Here is a 27,729-nt window from a genome sequence, read left to right on the forward strand (position 1 = left end):
CAACTTCCACGTCCCGGACTCAAACCATCCTCCTACCTCAGCCTCCCGAGTAGCTGGGGCTACAGATGTGCACCACCATGCTGGACTAATTTTTGTATTTTTGGTAGAGATAGGGATTCACCATGTTGCCCAGAGTGGTCTTGAACTCTTGGGCCCAAGCGATCCTCCTGCCTCAGCCTCCCAGAGTGCTGGGATTACAGGTGTGAGCCACCATGCCTGGCCTAGATGTTTTATATAAGCCAGCTTGTGCAGTCTGCTCAAATGCCCTGTGGAGGAGGTAGCTTTCTAACCATTCGACAGATATTTATGCAGTTGTAGAGAGAAGGCAGCATTTTCTGGCTTTTCCAACATGTTAAATAATTACAGAATGCCAAAAGAATCTCCATTATTATTAGAACAGTTTCATGCGCAATTATACTCAGATAAGTTCAAGCAAATTATTCTATTTTACTTGTAGCAGATCCAAAGAGATTTAATTTTATATTTTTTAGGACTATAACTTTTCCTCTGAAAAATGGAAGATAAAAATTTTTAAATTTTAAAAAATTAAAATGAAGTCATCATGTTAGGTCTTGTTTATTTTTGCTTTGGCACAGAGAAAGGGTATATGGTAGGAGAGAATAGTCTTGAATGTCATAAAGTATTACGTTCTTTTGAAGGTAGATTTTGACATGACACAGAGGGCCCTTCCTTGAACCACTATTTGAAAAGAATTTCAAACATCTAGGATAGAATGAAGCATCATACATTAAGGGTGGATGCTGCTTTACAAAAATTAGGTAAAGCTTGTCTTGATATGTATTGAAATGAGTGAATAGGTTTAGGAAAGGCTACATTGATTAGCAGGTATTTCACCACACCAAGCCCTTTTGTAAGTTATGTTTTCCTAAAACGCCCTTGTTACTCTGTGCATTATGGTATCATCATCTTGCATGGGACCTGGGCCTTCCAGAGCCTCTGCTGTTAGCTCTGCTCCTGTGTCCTTGCTTGAACAGATATCCCCCAGGCTGCTACTTCCAGCCACTTGTCTTCCTCTGCACTGTGGCAGGAGAAAGAATGAGGAGAGCTCAGGGACTGGTCTTTCTTAACATAGATATCCAGTTTCAGGAAGATTTTTCTTTGTAATTAACCCTGAGAGGTTGACCTTTTATGCCCTGCTTGTTAGCATGTTCCAAAGTTCCCTGAAACTCAATATATTCCCAAACTAAACTTATTTCCTACTGAAACAAACAAAAATCCAACTCTACCTATTATCTCCTTCCCAACCTCCCAATTTGTGCCACTTTTCTCAACACTTACCTATAGAGTTGTCTTTGCGTCTCTCCCTGTGCTCCTCTACCTGCTACATGCATGTGGGATAAGAGCAACACTCTTCTGTAAAGCACTTCTTTCTACCTAGCACCCTCCTTCCCATTGCCACTCTCACCACCCACCTCCACCTTGTCGGATCTTGTGTACATTCCCAAGCCTTTCCACACTCTGTTTCCTCCTTGTTTTTACCCCCCTGATGCTTCCTAACGTCAAACCCTCGCTCCAGCCAGGGCAGGCTCCAGTGCCGTGTTCACGAGAGACTCTCCCGCCCCTGCTGCTATTGCCTTTCTTCATGTTTTTAAATCTCCTCTCCTTTGACATTGGCTTTGAGCTCCACCTTCTACCTGAAGCTTTTTCTGACTTTCAGGTCCCCATTTCGATCATTCTCTTTGCTGTACCTCAATGAACTTGACCATAATATTAATTTTGCCTACATTTATACTTGTTTTTAGTGTTATTTCTTGTTTTGAATCTCATTTCCTTCATTATTTCCCCAAAGACCTGTAACTCAAGAGCACATGGTTTACCCTCCTTACATCCAGTGTTACTTGAAGGGACTGAGCCTACTTTTAGTGCTGTATTTGGTATGTTTTCTTTTATAACCACTGTTGAGAGAATACCTGGACTGTGCCCAGGTTTTAGAAACTTCCAGGGGTTATAATGAGCTGCTTATAAATGTCCCTTTTAATCAAATTAGTTAAAAATTAGAAAAAGGAAAAAATATACAGCAGACATTACTAACCTTTAAATTTTTATCCAAGTAGCACCAAAACAGCGGATACTTTAAAATGTGTTTTCTTTGTTTTCACCATTGGAATGAACAACCAATAGAAGTCTGTTTGTGAAATTTCACTTAGTGTAATGCTAAAAAATTTTCTAAATCTACAAACGTGTTTTTGTTTTTTTTGACAGTTCCTCAAAACAAAGGTGTATTTTAAGGAACAATAAGTACATTTTGGTGATTGATGCTTTTTTCCTCCTCTTCCTCATAATTAAAATGTAAAGCACGTTTGTTAAGTTTTGGCTAAAAGGTTTGCCTGAGGGCAAAAGTATTCCACATGGCCGAGGGACTGTGTTTTCTGGCTGGTCCTATTTACGCACCTGCTTCCCTTGCATAGTCAGTCTTTTTATTCTGAGGCTTTTCTCTAAAGTTTAATTTTTATTTTTTTAATGTTTATCTAAAGTTTATAAAGTTATTAGGATTTCTCAGTATCCTCACACCTCATCCTTCAGTTAACATTCACGTTACCTTGTGTATTTATCTTCTTCCTATGTCTTAAGATATTTCCACTAGGAATTCTAACTCTGAAATATTTAAAATGTTGACTTCAAAGTCAGTGGAACTGTGCCAAGCATGCTTCTCTGAAGATAAATGGGAGAGCTCCTGACAAAGGACAAAGTCAAGGCCCATTAACTTAAACAGGATGCAGTGTGTCTCAGGGAGGCCAGGCTTGTTCATGGTTGTAGAAGGAAAAGCAAGCCTTACATTAAAACAAAAACAAACAGATTTTAACTTTATAAGTGATCGTTCCCATGAGACACCATCTTCTTGGCGCTGTCAGCCTCCATTGCAGGAACTTCCTGCCCCAGTGCTTCCTCTTGCTGCTGAGATGGCTGCCAAACCCTCGGTTTCAGGGTGCTCTTGGGGGCATGTCCCATTCCCATATGCTGAGTGGGAATGGAAACCCAAATTCGTGCTGATCAACCTGTACTCAGCATAGCCTGTGACTGCAAAAGGATGGTAGACATTGGGAGAGGCTGAGAGCAAAAACTTGCAAAGGGGATTACTGCACACATCGCACTGCCCGTGACAAAGAGTAACGATTCAGGGCTGTGGCTTCCCCCTGGTAAAAATTGGGAGACTTTAATTTCTTGGGCTCTGTTTTAAGAAAATCTTACATCATGCTTAAAAACGTTAATGCTTGCATGCTTACTAAATATTATTACGGTCTTTGTTTTTGCTGCAAGAGATTCTGTTCCTGTCTAGATCCCCAAGATGATGGTAAACTTCGAATGGATTATATGTCCACTGGAATGATGACTGTGTCTGAAATTTAATTTTAATTTGTTCAAAAACAGCTTTTGGCTAGAATCACATTCTGTTCAAAGCAAAAGGTGCCCCCCAACTCACTGATCCCTGAGCCTGGAAATTGTTAACTTGCCCAAAGGGAGATACGATTTTATCTACCCTTGTGGAGCTTACATTGTCATTGTAAGTGTAGGGCATGCCACAGTGCGGTTAAACACATCCACCTTCCTGTCATTAAGCATCTGAGTGGATGGCTCAGGAAAGAAAATTATGTCTGTAGACTGGAGGAGTCAAGAAACGTGAAAGGACGAGGTAGGACCGGAATGGACCTGTAGGACCCCAGAGTTGTCCAGGTGATGACAAGGAGGGAGAACATTCCAGGCAGGGGGTGTTTATGAGCCAGTGAGGGAAGAGCCTGAGCCACAGGAGCAGAAGGGCCACTTGGAGAGAAAAGAAAATGTTGGAATAGTCGGATGGGGCTGGATTGTGGACATGGACTTTTATCCTAAGCATAGTGATTGCCTAAAGAGTTTGATGAACAAAGCAGCATAAAAAGAGTGTTTTTTTTTTTTCTTTTTTCAAGGAAGATATATCTGTTGGGAAAGACGGATTGGAGTAGGGAGTGACATGAGTGGGACAGTTTATATAGATAGAATTGGAAGGAAAACAGGTCTGGGAGAGAAGAGAAGAAGTCAGTTGTGGGCATTGATTATGCCTGAGGGATTCTCAGGTTCTGCCTTGGGAAAAAGGGAGAAGCTGGGATGGAAGCTGGTAGGCTGTCAGAGTGTATGCTGTTAGCATGAGTCAGGGTACAGCAATGGATTGACACCAGGTCAGTAGTCAAGAACCGTAACACCTGCTTCCTTCTCAACCATAAGCTGATATACAGAAACCAACAGGATAGGACAGAACAGGTGGGAAGTTTGAGCAGCCAACGTCCCTGTGGGGCAGTCTGAGCACCATGGAGAGGGATGTACAGGCAGCAAGAGTAAGGTTTCCAGAAAGACTCTGGGTACCTGGATGGAGATGTTCATCACTGGGCAAACTGTGCGGGTTCACAAACCAAACAGAAGGCAGGCCCTGATTAATTGTCCAAAAGATGCTGCCATTTGTAGCCCACCACAAAGCAACAGAAGTGGTGTCAGAGAAACAATGGGTCTGTAAAACATCTCAAAGATAGAAATGGTGAGACTTAGTGACTACAAGTGTGTGAGAGACAAAGGGGAGAGAAAGGTGAAAAATTCATCCTTGTTCCCAAGCCCATGAGATATAGGGCATGGTGATTGATAGAAACAGAAAGATTGGGGAACGAATATGAAGTGTCAAGTTTGGGAGATGTTACATGTGAAGGGATGGGGTGTTCAGGAAGAAGCATCAAAAGAAAGGAAGGGTGGGGAGGCTAGAGTTCAGATGAAATACTGGGGTCAAATGAACAAACTTTTTAGAGAGTCTGGCCACCCATTTATTCATTTAACAAATATTAACTACTATATGTCAGCCACTGTGCTAGATGCTGGCATTGGACAAGTTCTATTAATACAAGGAAATCAATTTGAAGACAAAAGATGCCAGAAAGGGGTGAGGATTGAGCTTTGAGGGATGCCAACCTGTTGTGTGGGAGAAGAAAGAGGAGTGACCAAAGGAAACAGAAGAAGAGTGCCCAGAAAGAGCAGGGTAGATCTAGCTAATGTGGTATTAAGGGAACCAGAGGAGAACATTTTCAGAATGACATGGTGTAGTCAACAGCAAACATTTATTAAGCACCTTTCGCTGATGCAGAAAATACTTTGTTCTTCACCTCATCCCTTCAAAGGTAGAGAAGCCTCCCCTGGCCCCTGAACTCACAGCCTACCTGTGAGCTCTCTTTCATCCTGACTGCCAGGTTCCACAGGCAACAACTCCATTAAGCACGCCTTAGCTACTGCCCTACATGTTGAATTTTCTGTTTTATATGTATTTTAAATCAGAATCCTTCCTGATTTTGCCCTTGATACAGTTTAGATATTTGTCTCCTCCAAATCTCATGTTGAAATGTGACCCCCAGTGTTGGAGATGGGGTCTGTTGGGAGCTGTTTGGGTCATGTGGGTGGATCCCTCATGAATGGCTTGGTGCCCTCCCCATGGTAATGAGTTCTCTCTCTGTTATATTAGTTCATATGAGAGCTGGTTGCTTAAAAAGAACCTGACAACTCTCTTGCTCTCTCCCCCACCATGTGACACGCTGCTTCCCCCTTCACCATCCATGAGAAAGGCTTCCTGAAGCCTCACCAGAAGTGGAGCAAGTACTGGTTCCATGCTTGTACAGCCTGCAGAACCATGAGCCAAATAAACCTCTGTTCTTTATAAATTACTCAGTCTCAGGTATTCTTTTATAGCAACACAAAGTGGACCAATACAGCCCCCGTTGTTCTGTGTCATTTGGGTATTTCCTTGAATTTACAGGTGGGCTGCTGTCTGAGTTCTCCCTAACTCAAATCTTTTCCCTTTTGGCCTGTTCGTCTTTCTTTTTAAGCCTGTAGTGTCACACATCTATTCTGCAGATGCTTTGTGTGTTCTGAGCTTGGGGCTGCACTAGCTCCCCATCTGACTTCCTAATCCCTACTGCCTGGTCAGTGCCTAGGTTTGTTTTCATTTGTTTTGTTTTCTTGCCCTACCCTTTCCACACATGCCGACTTCCTGATTCTATTGCTTAACTAAGCCCTTGATACTATGTCCAACAGCTTTAATCCTGCCACCTGCTCAGACCTGTGGTAGACTTGACCTCATTACTTACTTTTCTGTGACTTCTCCCTGCTGGTCTTCCACTTGCAACAGGACACTGCCTATTGCTACCATGTTAGTATCCTTTCTTCTGAGCTATATCTTGAGTTCCTTAGAGGGAAGAAACACATGTCCCAGGAGTTTTGAGCCCTTACGATAGACTCTGATCAGAAACATCATGGATTCCATTTTCTAGGCTGTACTCGCTGCACTGGTCATTTGGATGGGCCCGTGGTTTCAGTAGTAGGAGAATACATCAACTGTCTGCCTTCCTGCCTTCTCCCTCTGGCAAATCCCCTTACCTAAGCCAACTCCCAGGACTGGGAGTTGGCCAAAATAGGATGGTCGAGAGGTCAAAGGATTCTGGGGTTTATAACGCCAAGGGCTGAAGATGATGAACTGTGCTCAGGTACAGAGACATACGGATCAGAATTCTGGCCTGGAAGAAATGTGAGGGGATACAGGTCATGATGATGGTTCTTCTACCGCCTCAGCATTCTCATCATTAATATCAAGACGTTTTGTCCCAATTCCAGTCCTTCTACATAAGTCTGAGCTCTTCAGTCAGATTTCAGTGTCAGAACCTGCCGTGGGACCCAAGGGCCAGCTGTACAGTCCTAGACTCATCTTGGCAAAATATGATGACACTCTACCTTGAGACTCTGTTGTAAAGTGAATATGTTTAGTCTCACTGGTGAGAATGACCTTTCCCTGGAGAAGAGTGTGCAGAAAATATCTACTTACACATTTAAGTCAGGACCACAGATTTCATGAAGTCCAGGGAGAATCTGACGAAAACACGTGTTTAGTGGACATGGAAACAGATCAGTAGTTGACCAAGAGCAGACATTGCCGTTGCCCACATAGCTTGTACCCTGCCTGGTCTTGATCCCCTTCCTTCATCTGCCATGACATCTGTGTCCGAATTACTCACCTTACATATAGCCTTGCTTCTGCTCGTGCTCCCCTTTTATATGTATGTCTTGGCTCCCCGGTTAGACTCATCTCCTGGAGGCCACCAAACATATTGCATTCATCTTTCTGTCCTCTAAAGGTTTCATGTCTCGTCCAAGGGAGATGCCCAGCAGCTGTTTTTTAATGCATTAAAAAAAGATGAAGACCCCCAGTGGATACCTGAAACTGAGGATAGTCCTGAGCCCTGTACATGCAGCAAAACTAGCACAATTTTTTTTTCTTCGTAATTTCACAAGTAGAAGATTTGTTCTTACTGTAGATCCTACCAACTTTGGCAGCAGTTGTCTTTTTTCTTATTGAGAACTTCCTATTCACTTAAAGGAAGCCCTGTACATGCAGCAAAATTAGCACAGTTTTTTTTTCTTTGTAATTTCACAGGTAGAAGATTTGTTCTTACTGTAGATCTTACCAACTTCAGCAGCAGTTGTCTCTTTTCTTATTAAGTTGAGAACTTCCTATTCACTTAAAGGAAGCCCTGTACCTGCAGCAAAATTAGCACAATTTTTTTCTTTTCTTTTTTTTTTTTTTTTTTTTTGCGACGGAGTCTGGCTCTGTCGCCCAGGCTAGAGTGCAGTGGCGCAATCTCAGCTCACTGCAAGCTCCGCCTCCCAGGTTCACGCCATTCTCCTGCCTCAGCCTCCCGAGTAGCTGGGACTACAGGCGCCCGCCACCACGCCCGGCTATTTTTTTGTATTTTTAGTAGAGACGGGGTTTCACCATGTTAGCCAGGATGGTCTCGATCTCCTGACCTCGTGATCTGCCCGCCTCGGCCTCCCAAAGTGCTGGGATTACAGGCGTGAGCCAAGCACAATTTTTTTTCTTCGTAATTTCACAAGTAGAAGATATGTTCTTACTGTAGATCTTACCAACTTTGGCAGCAGTTGTTTTTTTTTCTTATTAAGTTGAGAACTTCCTATTCACTTAAAGGAAGCCCTGTACATGCAGCAAAATTAGCACAATTTTTTTTTCTTCGTAATCTCACAAGTAGAAGATTTGTTCTTACTGTAGATCTTACCAACTTCAGCAGCAGTTGTCTTTTTTCTTATTAAGTTGGGAACTTCCTTTTCACTTAAAGGAAGCATATTGCAACTTCTCTTTGGCATATTCGAATTGTCAGCATCGCCTCTCTTGTGCTTTGGAGCCCTCGTGAAGTAAAATAAGGGTTACTTGAACACAAGTCTGCAATACTATGACAATTGATCTGATAACCCAGCCAGCTACTAAGTGACTAATGGGCAGGTAGTGTAGACTCTGTATGCTGGACAAAGGGAGGGTTCACATCCCAGGTGGGACGGAGTGGGACAATGTGAGATTTCATCATGCTGCTCAGAATTAGGAATTGTTTATTTCTGGAATTTTCTATGTAATATTTTCAGACTGCAGTTGAACTGTAGGTAATTGAAACCGTGAAAAGCAAAACCGTGAATCTGGTGGGGGGACTCTACTGTATATAGATATATAAGAGGAGATTTTTTTATGTGAGTTGCCTCACGTGATTATGGAGGCCAAGTCCATGATCTCCCATCTGCAAGCTGGAGACCCAGGAGAGCCTGGGATGTAATTCATCCCAGTCCAAAGGCCTGAGGACCAGGAGGAGCTGATGGTGCTGCATTCCCACTTGGAGGCCAAAGGCCTGAGAATCTTGCCGGGGGGTGAGAGTGGGCAGGGGAAGGATACAAGTGTATGTCCTGAAGTCTGAAGGTCTTAGAACCAGGAGTTCCAGTGTCCAAGGGCAGGAGATCGATGTCCCAGCTCAAGAAGAGAGAGATAATTTTCCTGTTGTCCACCTTTTTGTTCTATCTGGGCCCTCAATGGATTAGATGATGCTTTCTTTACCCAGTCTACTGATTTAACACTAGTCTCTTCCAGAAGCACCCTCACAGACACACCCAGAAATAATGTTTTGCCAGATGTCTGGGCATCCCTTATCCCAATCTAGTTGATATGTAAAATTAGCCATCAGGCCAGCATAGAGCTGCTAGTTGAAGTCCTGGGGTTAAATGAGATTGTAGGAGAGAAAATGTAAGAGTGTGATAGTAAGACTAGAGCTTGGGGAAGATGAGCCGGTGAAGTAGGCCAGGCCCATTTGTGGCAGGGGCTGGAGGACGATCCAAGAGTGACTCCGGGTCTCAGAGGCCTAGGAATGGATTTTAAGAAGGAAGGCATCGTTCTTAACGTGAACTGCCAAGGAGAAGTTGAACTGGATGAGAAGTGAGAAAAAGTGGTTGGGTTTGGTACTTCTGATAGCTGTTTGCAAGACTTCATAGGGGCAGAAGGCAGGTTTCAGAGGGCTTAGGGTTGAGTGGGTGGGAGGGTGGGGTGGTGGGGAAATGGGGGTAAGAGATGGGGCTGTGGCCTCAAGCACAGAGTGCTGATGAAAACAGGTCCTTTCTTAGATTCAGAGACTTGGATATATCTGTGGCATTGAGAGAATAAAGATTGAAATTTTACAGGGGCGGGGAAGAGATTCTTCAAGTTCTGGGAGGGGTAAGAATCTGGCGCTCAAGTGGAAGGTTAACCCTTGTTAAGAACCAACATGTCTTCAACAATGCCAGGGAGTAGGGGCAAATGGGCAGGGGAAGGAGAATGGTCTGGCCTGGTGTAGTCTGTGGAGGAGTGCCCCCAAGGCCTCTAGATCCGCACTCACCCACTACCGGCTGTGTATTTGTACTTAGGGAGCAGGAATGTTTACTTTTAAAACGCTGCCTTAGGGATAGAAGGCGCTGTGTGTAGGCCCTGCTGCGGTTCCTTTCCTCCCTGCGTCTTTCCCACAAAGGTCATGCTTACTAGCAGGAATCATTTTTAACCTTTTCCCATTGTGATACTCCCCAAAATAGCAAATCATAATTAAAAATGCTAAAAATCCTGCATGAATACATCTTTTTGTTTTATTTTGTTTTGTTTTTCTGGAGACAAGGTCTCACTCCCATCGCCCAGACTGGAGCGCAGTGGTGTGATCTCAGCCCACTGCAGCCTCAACTTCATGAGCTCAGGTGATCCTCCCACCTCAGCCTCCCTAGTAGCAGGGACGCTACTAGGCGCACAGCACCATGCCCAACTAATTTTTTGTATTTTTAGTAGAGATAAGGTTTCACTTTGTTATCCAGGCTGGCCTCAAGGAGTTCGCACTCCTCAGCCTCAGAAAGTGCTAGGATTACAGGCGTGAGCCACCGTGCCTGGCTATGAATACATCTTCTGTGTCGCCTATATTGTTTCTGGCTGCTCCAAAAATACTGCCTTGTTCCAGACTGGTAGGGTTTAACTTCTGTTTTATTCTAAAATAAAGGCTTTAGACTTTGGAACTGTTAATGTTTTTGAGAAAATACTTTTCACTTGATCCTGTTATGTTTTTTCCAAAGCTATGATGTTAAACTGACCTGTGTTTCACACAAACTTAATTCATTGTCTCTTTTTTTCCCCCTCTGTCTTTTATGTAATTTAATCTGAGAACTAAAGGGGCCTTAGGCTGTAGTCCAACTCTTTTTGCCCAATGTCAGTCAGTATTTAGTTTGAAGAATCCGCACACCCACTGAATCAGAATTAATAAGTGTAGATAGAGCCAGGGAGTTTACATGAAAAATAAATAAATAATAATAATAATAATTTCCCAAGTAATTCAGATACTTCTCATTTTGGAACCATTGGCATAGAGGTCACTGGTCTAATACTTTGATAGAAAAAAAAATCCTAGTACTACAGTAAAAAGAGTTGTCCTCACCTGCTAAAACCGGGTATTAGAACAGAGGCCTCTTACTGTTCTACTAAAAATCCTGATACTTTCACAGAATTATCTACCTCCTTGGTTCCTCATTTGTTGTCCAACGGTATAGTAAAGACAGGAAAAAGCAATGGCAAAGTCCTTAACACAGTACTAACAAATCTGAGCGTTTGACTTAGCACGCTCTTGTTTTCTGAGCCCTTTGAAAAACGCTGGCAGTTAGCAGTATGCCTACTGACTCCACACAAAAAGGACTAGCTATACTGCTTCCCTTTTTTCCCAACAAGTCACTGCCTAATAACTAAAGGAAATTAGGAATGAAAATTTGAAAGAAGAAAAGCTACTCAGTCTCACCACCTGAAGACAACAGTTATTACCATTTTCATGTATTGCTTTCAAGTCCCTTTTCCATGTAAAGATTTCTTTTTAGAAATGTAATTGTGGCCCTGTTTTTGTAAGCTTTTTATTGCTTTTTGTTAAAATTAACATGAGTATTTCCCCATGTTAATTCTTTATGAGACATCATTTTTAATGGTCTGATGTTGCCTCATGAGGTTTATTTTTAGCACAAAATCTACCATGAGTTGTCACAGTTTTGTGAGGGCTGTCTCCATATCTGAAGTATCTGGTGAACTTTTAAAGAATTTTTTTGTCATGAAATATAACTGCCATACCTAAAAGTTCATAAAATACAGATGTCCAGCTTAATGACTTATAAAAGGAACACTTGTGGTGTGACATAGACTATCCCCAGCATTTACAACCCCCAGGAAGGACGTCCTTCTCTCTAGTGATGACCCTTTCCCTTTTTGCCTGTAATCACTATCCTAACTTTAGTGATTCACTTCCTTGCTTTTCTTTATAGGCTTACCACCCAATTAAATATCCCTAAACAATGATGTTTAATTTTGGTAGGTTTAAGTTTTTGTAAATGGTGTCACATAGTGTGTGTTCTGCTGTATCTGCCTCTTTTCCCTAACAGCATTTTTTTTTTTTTTTAAGAGGGTCACCCAGGCTGGAGTACAGTGGCATGAACACTGCTCACTGCAGCCTCGACCTCCTGGGCCCAAGTGATCCTCCCACCTCAGCCTCCCAAGTAGTTTGGACTACAGGTGACGCCACTTTGCCCAGCTAATTTTTTTTATTTTGTGGAGATGTCTTGCTTTTTGCTCAGGTTGGTCTCAAACTACTGGTCTCAAGTGATCTTCCCACCTTGGCCTTCCAAAGTGCTGGGATTACAGGTGTGAGCCATCGCGCCCAGCCTTAACAGCATGACTTTAAGATTCACTGGTGGTGACGGGTGCACCAAAATCTCAGAAATTACCACTAAAGAACTTATCCACGTAACCAAAAACCGCCTGTACCCCCAAAACTATTGAAATACAAATATGAATCTTAGTGTCCATGTACATATTCTACAGCACAACCATACCACAGTTTCTTTATCCACTCTGCTGTTGATATACCTTAGGGCTGTCTCTGTGTAGACATACACTCAGTCTAGTAGATATTTCTGGTATATGTAAGCACTTATTTGTGTGTTGAATTTATCTTGGAGTAGAATTGCTAGGTTCCTGGGTATGTGCTAACAAATCATGTCACTTAATATTGCCAAACTTTTTCTAAACTGATTCTATCAACATAAGTCCCCATCAACAGTGAATGAGCATTCTTGTACACATCCTTGCCAACACTTAATATTGTTAGGCTTTTGAATTTTTGTCAATCTGATAAATGTGTAGAGTATCACATGATTATTTTAATTTGCATTTTCCTTTTTACTAATGAAGTTGAATAACTCTTCTCTTTTTTTCTCTTTCTCTCTTTCCCTCCCCTCTTTTTTTCTCATTTTGTGAAATTCTGTTTTTCTTGTTTAGTCAGTTGTCTTATTGATTTGTAGTAGTTATTTGTATATGCTAGATCTAGGCTCTGTGGCAAATATATTTTCCCACTTGGTGGCTTGTCCTTTCACTTCCTTATGGGTGTCTTCTGATGACCGGAAGTTCTTGATTTTAATGTAATACTTTCTGTCTTTTTTCTTTATGACTAGTGCTTTTTTGTGTTTTACCTGGTGACATTTTTCAGTGAAACTTTGAGTTGGTTGTCACGAAGGATGTGAGTCCATTGGAATCAAAGGTGGGCTTTGTAGACACTGGTACTGGGTGTGTCCTAGTGCTGAGAACCAAAGGCTAGGAACTGAGAATCCTCAAGCACAATAGCTCTAGCTTCTCCAGAAGGCATTTAAAGAAGGTCATGATCTCTGAGGATGGCTGGTCCAGGACATTGGCAGGAGAAAGAGCTGCCTGCCTGATGGCCAGGGCGCTTCCCTCTGCCTTGTCTCCTGGGCTGTGCCTCTTGGGTCGGTGCCTGTTCCTTCCTTTATTCAGTGCAACCTCTGAGCTTATAAAGTCCCATGGCGTGTTATATAGAAGACAGGATTTTGAAAACATATGTTGGACTCGTCATAAGAAGTAAGATGAACACTTCCTCATAACTATGATAATGTTATCCTATATAATCCTCTCAGACCAGATTTTATCAAAGAAGGTGAGGGCTAGTCTGGTTGCCATTTTTACCTGGAAGTCTTTTACTTTATTTTTGATATTCAGTATTAATCATCTCTTAATCTTCTGTGCATCATTCATTAACTGCCTTCAGTTTTCACTTCTCTCCTTCTCTTATATTTTCTTTGATTTATGATTTTTAAAAATAATTGATAGGAAAATGAATGGCCTGTCCACAAGAGTGGTCATTGTGGAAAGAACTCATCCCCAAATGTGGAAATTGGAGGCTGTCTCTCTCCAGGTGCCTGCAGACTCCCTGTAATGCCACATCTCATGGTCCATATGCTTTTTGGGGTCGTAGACTACTTTGAAAATCTGATGAAAATTGTGGAGGGAGGAGGAGACCCCTGATGTTATTTATGCTCTCCCCAAAGACTCCCTGGACTTGAGGTTAAGAACTCCTGCTGAATCGGCCCTCCCAGTCCGTGAAAGAAGGATCTTGGTGGCAGTTGCTGCTGGGGAGATCCCTGGGACAGCTTACCTTCAGCATTGAGACATGAGAACAGTGTTCCTTTCTAACCCTTCTCCCCATTTAGTCCTCGTGGAGGGTGCTTTGTGTTTGAAAATCCGTGGTCTCCGATGTGGATTTGGGCACAGGATGCTGCTGAATCAGTTGTTTCCTCAAACCTCCCCACCAAAATTGCCCGTGCTGACCATTTTTTAATAACCTGTTACGCCAACGGGAATGAAGCCCCAGGCAAGAACGCCAGGCAAAACCTGCATCTGGGGGCCTCTTCCATAGGCACAGTTTTATTGGATGGTGTCAAGTTGCAGGGCCACACAGACACTTCACTTTAGAAATGGAGGACGGATGCTGTTTTTGTTATAATCTTTTATTTCCTCTCTTCTGCATGATTCTTAATAGTCCCCTGCCGGATCTCCCAGCTTCCTTTTCATGCTGTCATCTCCTGCCTGCCATTGTCACCTCGCCCTTGGACACTCCAGTAGCCGTCATCTCCAGGACAGCCCGTAACCCTTTAGCTTCCAATTCGCGCTATCCTAGCACATCCCCCGCCGGCCGGCCCGGTGCTTTCCTGCTGCTGCATTGGGTATGCGTTGCATGTCTCCCATAGAAAGTCCTTCTCACCTCCATGTGTTTAATTCCTGTCTCCATGGCACAGCCCAGGTGTGGTGCTCTCCATAAAGCATGTTCCAATGCCCTGAATTCTTTCTTTAGGGCCTCCATTCTTCCATGGAGTTTCATGGAGCTTGGAGGGGAGGAAGTTGGGCTGAAATCCTGCCATTTCCATCAGCTGTGGATTGATAGTTCTTTTCACTGAACGCTGTTATCAGAAAGCATTTCATATTGTCCTGTAAGCTGCAATACGTATTTATTCCGAAAAGGAGAATTGTTGGCTCACTGGCTTCAACTTTTCCAGATAATGTTGAATTGTTTTCCCAAGTGCTTGTACTAATTTACAAAGTAACAGCGTTCCACTTTTCCATGTCCTTGCCGTCTTTCAACACTGTCTGGCTTCTTCATTTTTGCCTATCGTTTGGGTATAAAATAGTAACTCATGGATTTAATTTGCATCTTCATGTTCTAGTGAAATTATCACATCTTTCTATGTGTGTATTAGACATTCGTCTTCATTTCTTTCGCCTATTTGTCTTTTTCTTTTTCGTTTCTAAGCACTCTTTAGATATTCTGGACATCCTTTGTAGGATAATAAGAGAGCATGTATTTTCCCAGGTTCCTTCTATTTTGTTCCACCATCATATCTAGAGTGCCGCATCCTTCTGCATGGGCTGAGGTGGCTCACTGTGATCTACTTGCCACCACCAGGAAGGCGGAAGGCATGGGGAAAGCACACCATTCACTTTAAAGCATGACCTGGAGGTTGCTCGTGTCACTTCTGCTGACATGCGGTTGGCTGGAACTTAGGTCTCTGCATGCACCAGGCTGCAAGGGAGGCTGGGAAATGAAGCCTGTATTCCACACAGCCCTTTACTTAGCTAACAATTTGAAGAGAATGGATTGGAACCCACTGATGGATTGAAAGACTTGGAAGGGTTTAACCCTGAGAGAGACTAAAGAAAATATAATTGTCTTCAAATTAATTGTCTCCCAGTAAAACTTTTTCTGATAAATGTTAATATATTTTGTATCATGATAACTTTGCTTCGAGTTTTTAATATTGCAATTTGCCAAACTTGCTTTTGTTTTTACTTCAGAAGTGTGTTTATGATTAGCAAAGAAAATATAAAGGGGGAATAATAGGAAATGAGATGACCATCTCTGTAGCTACTGAAATGAAATTTATAAAGCATATATTTAATTAGCCAGAAAAATAATATCATGTTTATTGTTTTTTGCAAATGTTGTGGAAGGCAGAATCATAGTCACTTAGTACCAAAACAGGCCCCTAACATTTGTTTTTGTCAAGCTCACATTCATCTTAAACTAAAGTGTACAAGTTAGATGATATGGTTTTAAGCTGGTGGATGTGGGAATTTTATGGGTTTAAGATGCGGGTTTCTCTGTCCCTTTCTCTCTTTCTTCATACCTTAGCTAATGGCATACAACCTCTGATTTCTCCAGGTATGGCGTGAGTCCCGAGAACATTATCCTCTATGGTCAGAGCATTGGGACTGTCCCCACGGTAGACTTGGCCTCGAGGTATGAATGCGCAGCGGTAATTCTCCATTCCCCTCTGATGTCTGGTTTGCGTGTGGCTTTTCCGGATACCAGGAAAACATACTGCTTTGATGCTTTCCCCAGGTAAGTTCATGCTTGTCCAACAAGTGGTAAGTCAGCCAATGACTGTGTTTATATCTGATGCTCCCATAAATATCTGTGTAAATATTTACTGAATGCAGCCATACGTCAGACCCTGTGCTGGGTGCCACAGGGCATGTGGGAGCAAATATGACACACACTATCCAGAGATTTTATCCTCCCAGGCCTGACTCACTTGTGAAAATCTCCCAGATGATGTATAAGGACCTTGAGTATACTGACGCCTAGGGTTAATTGATTGAGCTCTAATATACAGGATTTTTAACAGCACCCATACATCCTAAAGGAACTTACAGTTCAGCACTCGCTCATTCATTCAGAGACACTTCTTGTTAAATCTTGAGCTGTATACAATATGTGTGATGGGGCAACTAGTGGTGTAGACACTCAAAAACTTCAAGCAAGCACAGTTTGGAAATTTCTCTTACTTTTTCAGTTGGACAGTACAGGTAAGGGAAAAGGTACCATGCTCAGTTAATCTTTGTAAATAGAAGAATAAAGGCAAAGTGAGTTACTCGACAAGCCAGGCTTTGATCTTCGGTAAATAGCCACAGGAATGGTATAAATGAACAAACTCACCTGCCACCCCCTGTTCTGCTCTACCACTTTGACCAGAAGATCTCACCCCTGCAGAGGTGCCTGCATGAGGAAAGTATTTTTAATACAAAATATTTTGCCCCTTACGCTTTTCCCACAGTCCTTGCTGAAGGGGCCTAGGATTGTTACCCCAGGACTGGCCCAGCTCATGTTGCCATTTTGTAAAAAAACCTCAGCAGAAAGAAGACACAGTTTTAGGGTTTTTGATTGACCCATTAATTGCTTTCATCCTGCTATTGCTGGAAAAAAAATAAAAGATCATCGTTTGGTTACATAAACATCTACTATACAGACTGTCTCCTTTCACAGAAAGGAACCTTCTGTTAACACCTTGGGTGAACTTCAGTTTTGTGCAGTTTGTACCAGGATTCAATGAGATTCGGCTTCATGGGAAATTTGCACTGCAGATTTATAGTGGCGTGGCTGGGAATGCTAAGTAGGGCTAATGTGCCTCTCAAATGTGGCCTTATTTGTGCTGAATTGGTAATGAGAGGCCAGTTTGCTGAAAGACGGATACTTAGCATGTTTGTGGGAAGCAATGCGGGGAGTTACCCTGGCAACAAAACTAATAGTTTTCTTTTTTTTTCCTGGCTCTTAAATTAGCATATACCTTAAAATACAGCCATCTCAACAAATTGCAAATGATTAACAACAAATTAGCAACTAATCTTATCTGAGTTTATCTGGTATGGCAGATATCGGGCTATGCATTTCATGTTCGTGGTCCCCCTTCATCTTTACAAGAGTCTTATGAAGTTTGTCAGCTGGGCACGATTGCTCACGCCTGTAATCCCAGTACTTTGGGAGGCCAAGGAGGGTGGATTGCCAGAATTCAGGAGTTCGAAACCAGCCTGGGTAACATGGTGAAACCCCATCTGTACTAAAAATACAAAAAAAAAAAAAAAAATTAGACAAGCGTGGTGGTGCACACCTGTAATCCCAGCTACTGGGGAGGCTGAGGCGTAAGAATTGCTTGAACCCAGGAGGCGGAGGTTGCAGTGAGCCGAGATTGCACCACTTCACTCCAGCCTAGGTGACAGAGCAAGATTCTGTCTCCAAAGAAAAAAAAAAAGATGTTTGTTCAATTACTGTGCTCATTTTACAGATGAGGAAATGAGAGGTTAAGTAATTTATTGAATTAAGGTCGGTAATTAGAGGACAGGCACAGTGGCTTACACGTGTAATGCCAGCAGTTTTTGAGGCCAAGGCCGGAGTATCACTTGAGGCCAGGAGCACAAGACCAACCTGGGCAACACCACAGCAAGATCCTGTCACTACAGAAAAAGATTAACAAGTTAGCCAGCCATAGTGGTGCACATCTATAGTCCCAGCTCCTCAGGAGGCTGGGGTGGGAAGATTCCTTAAGCCCAGCTTTATCTCTTTGAGGTGGCAGTGAGCTAGGATTACACTATTGCACTCCAGCTTGGGCAACAGAGCAAGACCCTGTCTCTTAAAAAATTTTTTTAAAAGGCTGGTGATTGGAGACAACAAAGGAGACAAATCCTCATATTTAATGCCATAAATTATTAATATGATAGATTTCAAACCATTAATGGTTGCATTGACTTTCATCATGAATTGAATTTGAATTTGGTAAACATTTTCTTAATATGTCCGTTGTTGCCAAATGGCAGAATCATCTGTGTCCCTCTCCTTAAAGGAGGATACTTTCACATTTCCTTTTAATATTAAAACAAATTTAAAAAAAAGGAAAAGGAATCCAGATTATTATTTCATTTATAGTTTATTTTCTTTTACCTCCTTTACACTTGGGATCGGATGATGGAAGTCAACTTTAAATACACCCTCCAGGCAGTAGAGATTCTCCTAAACTGTGCAGCGTGGAGCATAGTCCCAGGCCCATTGTAACTGTTGAGTAAATATCTTTTTAATTGAGTATAATTGAACTCTCTTAAAGGAAGTCACTTTAAAATTAAATATAGGGGGAAAGCAGGTTTCCAAATAAGATTTCTAATGTGCATAATTGAATACTGCCACAGTGGCTCTGATCTTTGCAAATTACATGGCTGATGAGGTTTTGCAATCTTTCTGGGATGTCTTGAAGTGGTCCGCGGCTTCCTGAGTTTTTAATAAAGGCTAGATGACAGTTGTTTGTAGATCTTTGGAATGTGTAATTGATGTTAGAGCTCTTTATTATCTCCACGACCTCATTCCTGTTATTTAATAATCTCTCTGAGCTTCAGTTTCCTCCTTGATAAAACAGAGGTGGTCATTCCTCTCTCACTGTGTTTCATTAAATATTAAAAGAGATTTTGTGGGTTAAGTGCAAAGCACCCGGCTATGGTAAAAGTTTAAAAAATGTTAGCTGTTACTTTTAACAAAAAGATTCCCACAAATAGTACTAATTGGTATCCTTTTGAAACTTCGACTAGGATCAAATATGGAAAGAGAAGTAAACTACAAGAGGCTCTTTGGCAGGACAGAATGGAGAGAGAGCCATTTCTCTTGATTTATTTGTGGATGAAATGACTGTTATCCCGATCAGAGAAGTCACCTACACACCCAGCTCAACCAATGCTTAAAGTCTTTTGGATTCCTCTTTTGGATATGCTTTCAGAGCCTGAAGCATATTGTTTTAAAGATCCTCAAATATTCATCCTTTGAGGGTAGATTTGATTTTTGTAGAGAAGTCATTTGGAATAAAATCTAGGCATTACATTCAGTTTTCAAGCTAAATAGTGCAGTTTTTATTTTTTAAAACAAGGCACTTGCTTTTATGAAATGGGGTGTGTATCTTTGAGTCAATTCTGATGGTAGCTTTCAGAATTCTGAAGACTTGAGTGGTAGCAGATTAAGTGTCCAGCTTTCCAAAGAGACATTCATTTGATATGTTAAGTTCTGGCCCTTTTTAAAATTCTCTTGAAAAATAATATATAAATATAAAAAAATCTAAAAGTAATATAAAGATAATATATAAAAAATAGTAGTTGCTAGTTTGCTAGTCTGATGCTCTGAAGAGGTCTGTCTTTAATAAAATACTTCAACAAACACAACAGCCAAATGCAGTGTGGTATTCTTGTTTGGATCGTGGAACAGGAAAAGGACATTAGTGGAAAAACTAGTGAAATCCAAATAAAGTCTGGAGTTTAGTTCATAGTAATGCACCAACGTTGGTGTTTTAGTTTTGACAGATGTATCACGGTAATGTACAATGTTAACCTTACAGGAAATGGGTTAGGAGTATGTCGGGGCACTGTATTATCTTTTTCTTTTCTTTTCTTTTCTTTTCTTTTTTTTTTTTGAGACAGAGTCTCACTCTGTTGCCCAGGCTGGAGTGCAGTGGCACAATCTCAGCTCACTGCAACCTCCTGCTCCCAGTTCAAGCAATTCTCCTGCCTCGGTCTTCTGAGTAGCTGAGATTACAGGCATGCGCCACCATGCCTGGCTGATTTTTGTATACACTGTATTATCTTTACACCTTGCCTGCAAATTCAAAATTATTCTAAAATGCACAGTTGATTTAAGAAAAAAAACACTAAATTACCAGAAAAAAATAAAGCAAGAAAAAGCCAAACTGTTATGATATGTTAATGTAGGTTCATCAAAGGTACTGCTGTGGTAGGGGATATTGATAATCGGGGAGACTGTGCATGTGTGGGGACAAGGAGGTGTCTGGGAAATCTCTGTACCTTCCTCTCAGTTATGCTGTGAAGCTAAAACTGCTTTAAAAGATAAAGTCCTTAATTTAAAAACAAAACAAAACAAACAAACAAACAAAAAAAAACCCACGGTGTTATTTCCCTGCCTGTGGAGATTATTAACTTATCATTAAATGTGATGTGTATTATCTGTGAGCATAACTAATGGAGTCCTCTTTCTGCCTCCGCCCTTTCTGTTTTGCAGCATTGACAAGATATCTAAAGTCACCTCTCCTGTGTTGGTCATTCACGGTACAGAGGATGAGGTCATCGATTTCTCCCATGGCCTAGCGATGTACGAGCGCTGTCCCCGAGCCGTGGAGCCCCTCTGGGTTGAAGGGGCTGGGCATAATGACATAGAGCTTTATGCACAATACCTAGAAAGACTAAAACAGTTCATATCTCACGAACTTCCTAATTCCTGAAGACAACAACTTGATCTTACCTCATTTACTGTGAACAGAAGAGTCCTCTGTTTTGCACATGCTTTAACTGGGTAGCTGTAAAGGCTTGATAACCATGAAGAAGTGCCCAACCTTTAGGGTGTTCTAATCAAAGAGCTGATGAAATCTCAGTCTTTTGTATCTAGGGGTGGTTCTGCTAATTCACACAACACGTTAAACTGAACAGTCGTGATTCCCAGCTTCATTACCTTGCAGGAATGGGAATGAGAGCTGAATGTAGGGACAATTTTCTAGTGCTGTATAAAGTAGCCTCGCATCTGTTTCTCAACCTTACCCATCATTTCTGACATTCATGCAGGACGTGCCCTGTCGCCACCAATGTTCTCGGTATTTCACATGCAGCTCTCTTTCTGCCACTGGATCCATGGGTTCAATCCATTTGTGAAGCTGTGATAGTGTAACTGGAAAGCTAGTGTGGTGAAAATTCCTTTATTATTTTTTTGTTAACATTCTGATCTTTCCCGGACAAATGAACTGAAGGGTAATTTACTGGAACTCTCATGTACAGCTTCATCAACTGTAACCATATAAATATAACTGGAATATTCTTAAACAAAAAGAAACTAGGGGTTTTTTTAAGTGTAAATTTATTACTAGCCAACAGAGTTTTAATATTTTGATTGTCTGGTTGGTTTAACAAAGAGCCTAGCCGACTTTCCTTCTGTAAAGTCCTCCTTGTAGGCTTTTTTAAAGTACTGTACATATTTGCAATCACATTGTGCATAGATTCTTAATGGTAGATATGATTTCTTTTGTCAGGCTACAACAATGAACTGCAGATTCCTTGTTTGTAATGTAAATGATTGAAATACATTTTGTTAATATGTTTTTATTCCTATGTTTTGCTATTAAAAATTTTATAACATTTCCAAGACAAAAATTCCAAGTTTATGCTTTGAAGAATTTATGTAATTAAAATTTCACTAAACTAATCTTTTTAGTTTAGGAATTATTTGGGTTTTGACACTGGAAGTTGCGCCAAATAAGCATCAGAAATAGGAGATGCTTAACATTGCTATACTACTTGTGTTGGTTAGGGGTTTGGATTTGGGGGTTCTTTGGTTTTAATTTTTTTTTCCAAATTTAAAAGCCTTAAATGTACTGTAAGCCTCAGATCGTTGTACAACTGGACTGCGGTTGATTGCCAGTTTGTGTACTGTTGCTTGGATGCGGCACAGTGGTTGGTAATGGAATAAAGGATGCATGGATCAGAATGTGTGGGCTTGTGCAGTTTTTTTCTTCATCTCTCCATCAAAGAAAATAGTGAATAAGAAAACAACTTTTTGTCTTAATGTAAGAAGAAACCCTTGAGGCTTTCAAACTGCACCATCTTTCTCAAGGTATATGGTTTTGTTCTATAAAAGGCCTTGGATTACTTTTGGAAGAAGCCAAGATATAAAGCATATAGCAGTAAAGTGCAGATGATATCTAAATAGAGGATGCAGTGGATTCTGGCTATGAAACAAAACTGATGAAGGTGACCTCATTGTGACCTGGCTCAGAGGAAGGACAGTGCCTCTTTTGTTGGGAAGCCTGAAACAGGTGTGTTCCATAGTTTTCAGCCCTTTGACCAGCTGAGCAGAAAAGAGCAGCTGAGGGATGCTAGTTTTCAACTTTTGGAACGCACTCTCCTGAGGGTGCATTAGGAGGAAGTGGTGGTCAGGAAGGTGTGAAGACATGAGTATGCACATGTGAATGCATGCATATGCCGGCTACTTCCTGATCTTGAATCAGGTGGGTGGGGCTGGCTTACCCGAGGGGGCATCAGCAAAGCTCCAGTGGTGATGCCTGTCCCAGAAGTCTGGGAGACCTAGGCGGGAAAAAAGCACAAGCAATGACCTGCCTTTGGGGCCAGAGACCTGATTTCTGATTCTATTTGTGTGCTGCTTGCATCTTCTGTAATCATTACCCGCCTTTTTTCTCCTATTTAGTAAATTTCCTTTCATCAGCCAAATATCGGGAAATGATAAGATTGACAATAACAGAAACTAAGGTGGCAAAGCCTTTTGCTTCGTTGGTTTTGTCACTTGATGTGGATGGTTTGTATCCACTGGAAGCAGCTCGTGCTTTGCCAAAACTGAGGAGGGGAGTTTCTCCAACTTTTGCCAGGGTTTGGCATGGGAACAGCATTCCTCTGAGAATTGCATGTGTGGTAACAGTGGGAACCCCAGGGAGAAATCCTCTATTGGTTTCTGAGAGACACCCCTCCTGAGCTGCAGGCTTTTTCTAGAGCTGTTCTCCATTCAGACCTGGGGCCGGATTCCAGGTGTTTGGTTTCCACTAAGTGAGGATGCGTCTCCTTTCTGAGTGCCTTACTATTTCTTTCTCCCTAGTCAAGAAGGAAAAATTAAGTGGCTACCTGAAGTCCTTGCAAAGTATAGAGAAGGTATATGTATTGTTTCTAATATATGAATTCGTGCCTTACGCTTGTGGAAATCCGTTTATAACTATTAAAAGCCTAGAAGTAACATTCAGAGCAAGATATTGTGACCGTATTATTATTCATTCTGTTGATTATTATTACGCTTTATGATCCCTACAATTAAGCAGAGTAATACAGATTTGGATCACTCATTATAATCGCATGAAAATCTCAAATCCTAATTTAAATCATTGTAGCGTCCTTTGAAAACAAGAATGGAATGATTGCTACTGTCTCAAAATAGAATGAGTCTATAGTTTAAAAAACAAAACCTGTTAGCACTCTTGTTCAAGACTGAATTTTGAATGTGAAAATCAAAGGTTTGAAAGGGCAAGTGAATTGTCAAAATACTCTTTTTGGGAACATTTCTGTGACTCTTGGTGTGTGGAGGAGAAATATAGAATCTATAGACTTCGGGGCCTTGATCACTTCAGGAAATGATCACGAGTGTATTAGCCTGCACAGAACAAGAAGGATCCCTTCTTAATGGGAGGGATCACCTTGGGTTCCAGTTGAAAATTGAATGCCCCCTCTCTCAGTGCTCCCCTTTCTATGGTACCTGCTACTGGCCCTTTCTTAGAACTAGGACTTGAAAGTGCAAACACATGAAGAGGGTCTGTCTGTTCTAGTCTTTTTCAGGTGAGCCTTTTCAGAGAGAGGATTAGGACCATATCTAATCTGTCTTTGTATCCAAGCTGGGTGATTTTGACCTCGTTCCCTAATTTCTCTGGGCCTCTGATGCTTTTTTTCCCCCTTGTTGACCACACGTAGGGCACATAGTCATTAAATGAAATCATGGCTATGCAAATACTGTCCATTTTTTGCTTTATTTTTGACACAGGGTCTCACTCTGTTGCCCAAGCTAGAATGCAGTGATGTGATTATGGCTCACTGCAGCCTCAACCTCCCAATCCTCCCATCTCAGCCTCCCAAATTAGCCACCGTGCCTGGCTAATTTTTATGTTTTCTTGTAGAGACAGGGTTTCGCCATGTTGCCCAGGCTGGTCTCAAACTCCTGGCCTCAAGCGATCCTCCTACCTCGGCCTCACAAAGTGCTGGGATTACAGGTGTGAGCCTCCACGCCCGGCATTTTGTGCTTTGTAAAGCACTGTAAATTGTACTACTGGCAGCAGAGCTACTTAAGATGAAGCTCTCAAAAGAGAATAAAATGATAACATTTGAAGAACTAGGGGAAAGCAAGCACCAGATTATCTTCCAAAAAGTATACTAGGCCCAGGCAGTTATAAGAATAAATTCCTTCAAACTATTAAGAAATAATTCCATAGTATATTAACAGTTCCAAAGGTGCGTGCATACGCACATCCATTCATACTCAAGAGACTAAAGTGGAGCTCACATACAGAGGCAAAAGTGCTAAACAAAATACTGCAAAATCAATCCTCTATCAAAAGAACAAACAGCATGATCAAATTCGAGTTGTACAAACACAGCATTAGGAGATAATGTTACTTTCTGTTTACTAGTAGTAACTAGTTAGGAAATATCATGGCCAAAAGACCTCACTTACAATAGTACCTCACTTAGAATAGTAACACAGAAAACATACTCAGTGCAATAATGAACCTAGAAGATCTCGTGACTTCTGTTTTCTGCTTTGTGATGGTCCTGGGATGTGAACCACCCCTTCCACTGAAAACAGTTACTGAATGAAATGGTAAAAATCTAAACAGATGCATGAACTGTCAAGAAAATAAGACCTGTGTGCAGGCCAAATGCAAAGTAAAGATAAGAACTGACAGGAAGGAGGAGCACTGAAACTTGTTTTCTCTTTGAAGGAATTTGCTGGACTCGTTTAATCTGAACACTGGTTTTCCAGTCTGATGAATCTCAGAGCAGTGAACAAAACCTAGAGTGCCCTCCAGGGCAGGAGATCTACTTGGAAACTATCTTCTTTTAGGGCAAATTTGTAGGATCATTTCAAAAGACACAGGGAAAACATTTTCTGGAATTCAGTGTCCCATTTAAGTTTAAAAAAAAAAAAAACAACTCTTATTAAACAAGGAATAGGGGGAAACTTTTATATAGAGAGATTATCCCAAAACATAATAAGCATTATAGCAAGAGGCAAAACATCAGAAGCATTATGCTACTTTAGATTGGAAATTAAAGATAATATCCACTACCCTCACTCTCTTCAAAGTTACACGAAAAATTCTAGCAAGTTCAGTAGGGTCGAAAAGGTAAAAAGATATAAGACATGGAAAAGAAGAGGCAGTGAATATGCTCTAAATCCAAACTATTGTGATGGTTGCACAACTCACTAAACTTGTCAAAAATCATTCAAATGTACATATAAAATGGATAGATTTTATATGTAAAGTATACCTTAATAAAAATTATAAAAATAAATGAAAAAACTATTCAGGTTATGATTGTCTATGTAGAAAACCAGAAAGTATCTATAAATTATTAGATTTAATAAGAGTTTAGGATGCTAGACACAAAATCAATATACAAAAATCTACCTTATTTCCATAAATCAGGAAAAATATTTAATAAGCCATAGAAAAGAAAAATGCCACTTACAATAGTATTAAAAAACATTAAATACCTGAGACTAACACACCATGCACAAGACACATTCAGGAGAAAAAGTTATTTTTGAAAGACATTAAAGAAGACCTAAATTAGAGATATACCATGTTTATGGATAAGAGGTCTCACTATTTAAATATATCAGTGCTTCCAAAATAGATCTGTGGGGTTAATATGATTCCAATCAACATCCCAACAGGTTTGTTTCTGGACCCTGACTCTAGAAATGTGTGATTCTGAAATTTGTATGGAAGAACAAAGGGCCAAAAATAGCCAGAATAATTGAAGATGAAAAAGGTGGAGTACATACCTTACCAGAATAAAGAATTCCACGTGAGAAATTTCAAGATTCAAAAGCCTCCATCCTTCCAATTCTGTAGTGTAGAAAGCCTTGCCTGACACCCGACTCTAGGTTAATGCCCCTCCCAAGAGCTGTCTTCATATTCTGTACTCCCCTGCACATCGCAGTTATCATTAATATACTTAATAATTATTATATTAATATAAATAGTTTCTTTGTGGTTCATATAATTCCAGAAGTTATAGCCATGTATTAAGACAAGAAAAATTTAGCCGGGCATGATGGCACATGCCTATAATCCCAGCTACTTGGGAGGATGGCTTGAACCTGGGAGGTTGCAGTGAGCCAAAATTGCACCACTGCACTCCAGCCTGGGTAACAGAGGCTGACCCTGTCTCAAAAAATAAAGTAAAATCAAATGGTTTAAAGAAAGAAAAAAAGAATGAGATATGTATATCTCATGCAGTAACACCCAAGAGAAACAATTGAACGATGATTTAGAATTAATAACAGATTAATAAAATAATTGGTGACAAAATGAATCTTGAAACCTCAAAGGAATAAATTTTTAAATTTGGTTTATTTAAAATATAAAACTTTCATATTAAAAATAGCATACTCTAATGACAAATTTGGGGTAAAACATTACAAAGCATATGATAGATAATGTAAAAATATACTTAGTTATCCAATGATTGAGACACTCCATGTGTAAAAGAGCATAGGACATGAAGAGATTGTTCATAAGAGATTGTTGTCTGTAATATAGATTTAATTAAATAATCAAATATAGCAAACAACTACAGATTTAAATAGTAAAATTCCATTTTAAATTATGAACTTGGTATAAATATTTAAAATATAATACCCGTTGGTGATGAGGGCGTAGATAAATGGATTCTCTAAAATGATGCTGCTAACTTTATATATCACATAGGTACAAACTTTCTAAAGTACACCTTGACTCAAAATCCTGACAATGTTCATTTAATCTAACTAATTGTTTCTAGGAACTTAGCCTTAGGAAATAATCAAGATGAGATAGAATTATATGGGATAATCACTGCTCTACTCTTAGCAACAGTGAAAGCTCGCAAACAATCTGTTTTCAGCCATAGGGATTTAATTATTATGTTTATACAACGAATTACTCTGCAACCATAAAAGAGAATGCCATAGAATAGTATTTAGTGACATGGAAATATTTTCAAGAGCTAGGCGTGGTGGCTCCCACCTGTAATCCCAGCTACTCAGGAGGCTGAGGCCAGGCATCACTTGAGCCCGGGAGTTCGAGACTGCAGTGAGCTATGATCATGCCACTGCACTCCAGCCTGGGTGACAGAGTGAGACTCTGCCTCTTAAAAGAGAGAAAAAAAAAGAGAGAGGCAGTTGAATCTCATCAACAGAAATGTGCGTCTGTTAACATTTTGGTGCATAGCCAGCTGTTTGTCCAAGTTTGGGGGTGTGGAGGAGGTGCAGGAAGCAGGGACAGGAAGTCATACACATGAACTATTTGGTATTCACTTTTATCACATAACAATGTATCTTGAAAGTCTTAAAATTTTTTTTTTTTAGAAATAGGGTCTTGCTCTGTCACCCAGGCTGAAGCACAGTGGTGCGATCACAGTTCACT

At 40.8% G+C, this 27,729-nt stretch overlaps 1 protein-coding gene across 1 annotated transcript in view; it reads left to right on the forward strand.

Moving 5' to 3' along the window:
* ABHD17C (abhydrolase domain containing 17C, depalmitoylase) overlaps positions 1-22,031 on the forward strand; it is a 60,892-nt gene extending 38,861 nt beyond the window's left edge. The window contains exons 2-3 of the mRNA XM_031002483.3: positions 15,900-16,079; positions 20,559-22,031. Of these exons, the coding sequence (XP_030858343.1) occupies positions 15,900-16,079; positions 20,559-20,778 (400 nt within the window). The 3' untranslated portion in view covers positions 20,779-22,031. The remainder of the gene's footprint in view (positions 1-15,899; positions 16,080-20,558) is intronic.
* Positions 22,032-27,729: the final 5,698 nt, after the last annotated feature.

This window comes from Gorilla gorilla, chromosome 16, assembly GCF_029281585.2.
Source record: "Gorilla gorilla gorilla isolate KB3781 chromosome 16, NHGRI_mGorGor1-v2.1_pri, whole genome shotgun sequence".
Lineage (NCBI taxonomy): Eukaryota > Metazoa > Chordata > Mammalia > Primates > Hominidae > Gorilla > Gorilla gorilla.